General features: G+C 45.2%; 1 protein-coding gene across 1 annotated transcript; it reads right to left on the bottom strand.

Moving 5' to 3' along the window:
• Positions 1-1,213: 1,213 nt before the first annotated feature.
• SOST (sclerostin) lies at positions 1,214-6,763 on the bottom strand. The gene is made up of 2 exons (XM_062508249.1): positions 6,544-6,763; positions 1,214-1,635 (listed from the first exon to the last, which is right to left on the bottom strand). The coding sequence occupies exons 1-2, from the start codon at positions 6,761-6,763 to the stop codon at positions 1,214-1,216; spliced, it is 642 nt and encodes a 213-aa protein (XP_062364233.1).
• Between the last annotated feature and the right edge of the window lie 201 nt (positions 6,764-6,964).

Raw genomic sequence — 6,964 nt, 5'->3', positions numbered from 1 at the left:
CCACATAAAATAACTGAAAAATCTATCAACATTGCAAATTTCCACAGTTTATATTATTTCAGCATAAATTCTACAGGATGTATACAGTATGTGACAATTCACTTTCTAGCAATATTCTTTAATGTAAAAACACGAGCATTAGTCTGAGTGTTGAAAAGCTAAGTAAAGGAAAGTTGCTGCCAAACTTAAGAATTATTAAAGCTGCATATCCTAAAGACTTTTCTAGAGGAATTCCTGACTTAGCAGAGGCTCACTTTTAATGCAGAACCATCACCTCACTCACAGAGCTTGGCTTGCACAGTTTTAGTGCTACAGAGTGTGTGGCCAGATAATCCAAACTCTATAGAACAGAAAACATCAATGGACGTATCTAAGCTGATATTAAAGTTAAACGTGTTCTAGGAAATAAGGAATAATCAGCATCTTCTATGTTAAACTGTGTATAATGCCAGCTGTTTACAGGACAAACATCAGTGAGGTTATCTGGTTAAGGAGGAGCATCTTCTTCATAAATCTGCTCCACTTAGGAGAATTTGTTGAATTCAATATGGTTGAAATCAATATGGTTTTAGTTGCCAAATCTCAGTTTTGAATTTGTCGACCCCATAATCTTTTAATTAAAAGTATGAAATAGATTTGCCACACTTTTACTTCTGTTTTGAGAGCACTAGTGTCGTATTTTGATTTCTGTGTTTGAGAGGAAACACCTGGTGCACGGGGACATCTGCTAGTGTGTTAATTTTCCAACAATTTGACTTCATTCACCATAACTTGAAATCCCTGCTGCCCCTAACTTCCTACAGCTCCTGCAGAGAGTGCTAACTCTCCTGGAGCCTCCCGAATTGCAAACTTGTCCTGCATCATTGTCTGGGAAAGGGATCTCAATATTCTTTTCTCTTGAAGTGAGTGGAATGATTTCTAGCAAAGCGTGATTGTCACAACAGCTCCACTTCCCTCTGCCCTCCTGCTCGTTCAGGACACACAAACTCGCGTGGACCTCCAGGGGCACCTCCAGCTCGCTTTATCTCATTCTCCTATCAGACCACAAGTGCTACAATCTGATCGATTTTTTGCCTATGTGAGCCTTTGACCCAGCTTAGCAGAAGGAATTGGAACCTACTGCAGTCAGAACATCACGCCGTGGCCTCTGAGCGCCTCGTGATGGTTCAGAAAACATCCAGAGCTGCTAGCCTGTGCCACCCAGAGCCACCTCCTAGTAAGCATTTTCTAGCTCGTGCTGGTTGGATTTGCCGCTCCTGGCTCTGGACTGATGCGGTTTCTTGTTCTTCTGGGGCCGGGCAGGCTCCTTGCCGAAGTCCTTGAGCTCGGACTGGTTGTGGAAGCGAGTGTAGCGCTTGCACTTGCAGGACGTGACCGCTCGGAATTTGTAAGTCCGAGTCTCCTGCTCGGGACAGGCCAGCAGGACGCGCTGGGTGCGGGTGTGCGCGGGGATGCAGCGATAATCCAGGGCGTTCTGCCGCCACCACTTGCCCCTGCCGATGGAGTTGGGCAGGAGGTGCGAGGGCTCGCACTGGCCCGAGCACAGCAGCTCCTTGACCGGCTTCAGGCTGCGGCACGGCCCGTCCGTCACAAAGCGAGAGGTGCGCACCTCCCTGCAGCTGAACCCGGCGGCGTCTGCGAACAGGAACACGTTAATTAGCGCAACCCTTCCATCCCCGCTCATTCCTCAGCTCCTGCTCATCCCCGCTCATTCCTCAGCTCCTGCTCACTCCTGCTCATCCCCGCTCATTCCTCAGCTCCTGCTCATTCCCGCTCATCCCCGCTCATTCCTCAGCTCCTGCTCACTCCTGCTCATCCCCGCTCATTCCTCAGCTCCTGCTCATTCCCGCTCATCCCCGCTCATTCCTCAGCTCCTGCTCATTCCCGCTCATTCCTCAGCTCCTGCTCATTCCCGCTCATTCCTCAGCTCCTGCTCATTCCCGCTCATCCCCGCTCATTCCTCAGCTCCTGCTCACTCCTGCTCATCCCCGCTCATTCCTCAGCTCCTGCTCATTCCCGCTCATCCCCGCTCATTCCTCAGCTCCTGCTCATCCCCGCTCATTCCTCAGCTCCTGCTCATTCCCGCTCATTCCTCAGCTCCTGCTCATCCCCGCTCATTCCTCAGCTCCTGCTCATTCCTGCTCATCCCCGCTCATTCCTCAGCTCCTGCTCATTCCTGCTCATTCCTCAGCTCCTGCTCATCCCCGCTCATTCCTCAGCTCCTGCTCACTCCTGCTCATCCCCGCTCATTCCTCAGCTCCTGCTCATCCCCGCTCATTCCTCAGCTCCTGCTCATTCCTCAGTTCCTGTTCATTCGGTCATTCCTGCTCATTCCTCAAGTCCCAATAACTCCTTCATTCTTGCTCATTCCTTAATTCCTGCTCATTCCTTCATTCCTGTTCATTCCTCAGCTCCTGCTCATTTCTCAACTCCTGCTAATTCCTCAGCTCCTGCTCATTCCTCAAGTCCCATTAATTCCTCAATTCCTGCTCGTTCCTCAATTCCTGCTCGTTCCTCAATTCCTGTTCATTTCTCCACTCCTCCTAATTCCTCAGCTCCTGCTCATTCCTTAACTCCTGCTAATTCTTCAATTCCTGCTCATTCCTGCTCATTCCTCAACTCCTGCTCATTCCTCCATTCCTGCTCCTTCCTTCATTTCTGCTCATCCTTTCATTCCTGCTCATTCCTGCTTATTCTTTAATTCCTGCTCATTCCTCAACTCCTGCTCATTCCTGCTTATTCTTTAATTCCTGCTCATCCCTCAATTCCTGCTCATTCCTTTGTTCCTGCTAATTCCTCAGTTCCTCCTCATTCCTTTGTTCCTGTTCATTCCTCAATTCCTGCTCATTCCTTAATCCCTGCCTGCTTGCTCTGCCACCTTTGAGCAGCCACCATAGCCCCCATGCCCTGTCTACCTGTGCTGGCAGTGGGAAGGAGGAATGGGTTGGGGGAATAAATGTGTTTTTAAGGTCTTATTTTAATTCTCATTATTAACCTCTGATTTTTTGTTACTAAAAAGCCACTTTGTATCTCTAAGCCAAGCTTGTTTTGCCCTTGGTGTGTTTTCCTCCTGGTCCTTAACTCATAAACCTCCAAGGGGTACCTGCAGCTACCTCCAGCTTGGTTTATCTCATTCTCTTTTCAGACCAGAAATAATGCTATTATTATAAATAATGCTATAATCTGATAGATTTTTTTTTATTAATTTTTCTCTCTACTGCCCAGCTGTGTCAGGGAAGGGTAAGAGAGGCTTTTGTGGGTGCCTGGTGTTGGGCCAGTGTCAAACCAGGACAGTTCCTGCAGCAGATCTCTGAGCTAGATACAAGCTGAATGTCTTGAACTCAGATTTTGAGGAGAAATATCTCAAAAAGCTCACTCATGCAGCTCCTGACTATTCAGCTACTCCAGCTGTAAGACCCCTGAATAACAATGCCCAAATTGGTGAATAAAATCCACCAGATACATTTCATATCAGTGCTGTTCAGGGGGCAGTGGAGCTTCTGGAGCCCAGCCCCAGCAGGAGCTGGGAATTTTGGACAATATTCTCCTGGTTTCATTTACCTGTGGACAGCACCTTCCCCCACTGCTCTAGTTTATTGACTTCAGATGTTGACTCTAGATTTAAATTCTTTTGCAACAAGAAGTGTTCTTTAAATGATATTTAGCTTGGATAATGTGTTCCAGGTTAGAGAAATCACAGGTAACAACAGCACTAAGGAATTCCCACTATTCAGGTACCAGTTTTTCCAGGTTTACTACTCTCTGTGGTAATTCTACATGTCCCATATAGTTCCTCTCAGAGAGCTGGAGGCACCTTCTGGCTCTTAGGAATCTTATAGATTTTTTCCTCTCCTTTTTCTCAATGGATAACTATAGGCAAACGAAGCATTAAAAAATACAAGATTTCTTAGCATTAAGTATTTAGAATCTTCCCAGTTGTTGGAACATAACTCTTCCCAAGAGTATTTCTTATCCCAAATGACATCCTTGGTTAATTGACTTGTTAGGAAGACACAAAATTTGATTTTAAGTACTTATCAAATAACTTCATCTAGACAAACACATTAATGTTCTTCTCTTAGTCAAAAGGACAGTTGTAACTGAGAACAGTACTTGTGGTGGAAGCCTTCAAAGATCAGCTCAGAGAGAAGGCTGTGTCTGTTGGGCCCATTCTCCTCACTGGGTACAAGGTTTAGTTCAGCAAAAGAGAATTCTGAGAATTCCTGATTCTCCTGTTAGTGACAGAATAGTATTTGTACAGAATTTTAATTTTTGGATTTCCTGTGAAGTACAGAAACAGGAGACTTTTAGTGCTCAGATTTACATTTGTCAAAGTATACTTATATTTCTCAAAGTACAGCTAGCAAGATTTCATTTTTGAAGAGGTTGAAGGACTGCATTAATGAAATTAAGCAATCCCTATCTGCTGTGACAAAAATACTGGCAACTGAACATGTGCACTTTAGTGTAACACTCCCAAGTTCCCTAAGCACCTAAAAAAATTATGTCTGTCTGTAAATAAAATAATGTGTTGAATAAGGTGTGTTGTACCTCCATAATGCACAGGCAGTTAAATATCCAGGCATTTCCCTCAGCTCTATAGGTGCAATTATGTGCATTTATGTCCTGTCCTGTAAGTGTGCAGGTGCCACTCATGGTCTGGTGCATATGTTCCAGAAAGGTCTGGCCATTTGGGATCATAATTTGGATTCCTTATGTTAAAGATACCAAATTAAGTATGCAAGACCATTGTGTATCTAAAACAACTGCCCAGTCTCCCTCAGTCTTTGATTTCTTAATTAAATTATTAAGTGGTTTCCACTTAAAAAAATATGCAGTGGGGAAGATTGCCAGTTGATTCAGAGAAGAGGCTAAAAATGAAGATATTGAGAAGTGACAAGAAAACCAACTTGCTCTGACCTGGGTTGGTGGGGCTGCCTGGGAGGAACAGAGTGCTCCACATTCTCAAAAGCCTTTCCTTTCCTTTCCTTTCCTTTCCTTTCCTTTCCTTTCCTTTCCTTTCCTTTCCTTTCCTTTCCTTTCCTTTCCTTTCCTTTCCTTTCCTTTCCTTTCCTTTCCTTTCCTTTCCTTTCCTTTCCTTTCCTTTCCTTTCCTTTCCTTTCCTTTCCTTTCCTTTCCTTTCCTTTCCTTTCCTTTCCTTTCCTTTCCTTTCCTTTCCTTTCCTTTCCTTTCCTTTCCTTTCCTTTCCTTTCCTTTCCTTTCCTTTCCTTTCCTTTCCTTTCCTTTCCTTTCCTCTCCTCTCCTCTCCTCTCCTCTCCTCTCCTCTCCTCTCCTCTCCTCTCCTCTCCTCTCCTCTCCTCTCCTCTCCTCTCCTCTCCTCTCCTCTCCTCTCCTCTCCTCTCCTCTCCTCTCCTCTCCTCTCCTCTCCTCTCCTCTCCTCTCCTCTCCTCTCCTCTCCTCTCCTCTCCTCTCCTCTCCTCTCCTCTCCTCTCCTCTCCTCTCCTCTCCTCTCCTCTCCTCTCCTCTCCTCTCCTCTCCTCTCCTCTCCTCTCCTCTCCTCTCCTCTCCTCTCCTCTCCTCTCCTCTCCTCTCCTCTCCTCTCCTCTCCTCTCCTCTCCTCTCCTCTCCTCTCCTCTCCTCTCCTCTCCTCTCCTCTCCTCTCCTCTCCTCTCCTCTCCTCTCCTCTCCTCTCCTCTCCTCTCCTCTCCTCTCCTCTCCTCTCCTCTCCTCTCCTCGTTTTAAATGCCTTAATAACAGCTGCAGCAGAAATTCACAACTGCTTTCCAGTTGTCCCAGAAAAAGGAGGCTGGCTAAGATCTGGATTGCACAACAGTGGGAATTTGAAGTTTGAGCTGTGGCTGTGTTGCTCTGTGCTTTATGCTGTGTGTCTGGAGGACCTAGCTTGCCCTGTTTTCCAGTGGCAAACTTTTTTAAAACTACTTTTCTCTGTTTGGTGTTAGCTTTCCATCTTCTGTCTCTCCTAAAAAGGCTGGTGTCTTGCATCACTGCTAAAGTTAGATATTTGGTCAAGTGCAGTGACAATGCATCTTGAAGAATTTTTGGCTGCTGGAACCTGGCTGAAGATCTGCCTGTTAGCAAAGGACAGCACACTTCTCTCATTTAGCTGAACACAACCTCAGTGTGCCACTTTTGATGTGTGATCTTAGTCTCAACTGGTGTGGATGTTCCTGATATCACGAATTTATATCATTGCCTCCACTGTCAGCCCATTCCTCCATCCAAACATTAAAGATGAAAAGATAAATTGTGATATTTCCTCACAAAACACAGAGAAGTGTTAAGTAATATCTACTACAGGTTTTATGTATTGGAGTTGTCTGCAGAGAGCAGCTGGACAGAGTAGCAGTGTTCAACAGAAAGACAATGTTTGCATCAGTGAACTCCAATTTATTCTTTCTAATGTTTATATTCATACCTCTTTAACAGTAGATCTAAATCCCTACCACTTAGAGCAGTTGGGCCACAGCCAGAAGTGTTAATAAACAAATATATATGACAACAAGTATTCTTTTATAAATTGTCTGCTATGATCCATAACAGCAATAATGGTATTTTTCTTACCGTTAAGCTCTGGAGCTTGTTGTATGTGTCTTCCTCCATGTTTTGCCTGATTCATTGTGTTGTTGTTGCTGAAAGTCGGCTCCATGGGTGTTTCTGTATTTTCAGTGATCTCAGGAATGATTTCTGTAGCATCATTTTTAAACATCTGCCACCCTCGTGCAGGCTGAAATGTGATTTGTGTCACGACACAGACAGCACACACAGCCCAAGAGATCTGCATGGTGGCAGCTCACAGATCAGCTTTTCAGCACCCTGACAGTCTCAGATCCCAGGCAAAGGCACATTATTCCCCTTTTTAAAATCCCTTTTAGAACCAAGCCAGCCAATGACTATACAAAGTGGGAAGGGCCAGACAACTCATTCATCTCAGCTTTTGTCAGTGTGAAATAAAATGGGTGTGTGGGGGTGGGTTAGTGACAAT

This window comes from Cinclus cinclus, chromosome 24, assembly GCF_963662255.1.
Source record: "Cinclus cinclus chromosome 24, bCinCin1.1, whole genome shotgun sequence".
NCBI lineage: Eukaryota > Metazoa > Chordata > Aves > Passeriformes > Cinclidae > Cinclus > Cinclus cinclus.
The sequence above is the reverse complement of the archived record's forward strand: the minus strand, read 5'-3'. Positions and strand labels throughout refer to the sequence as shown.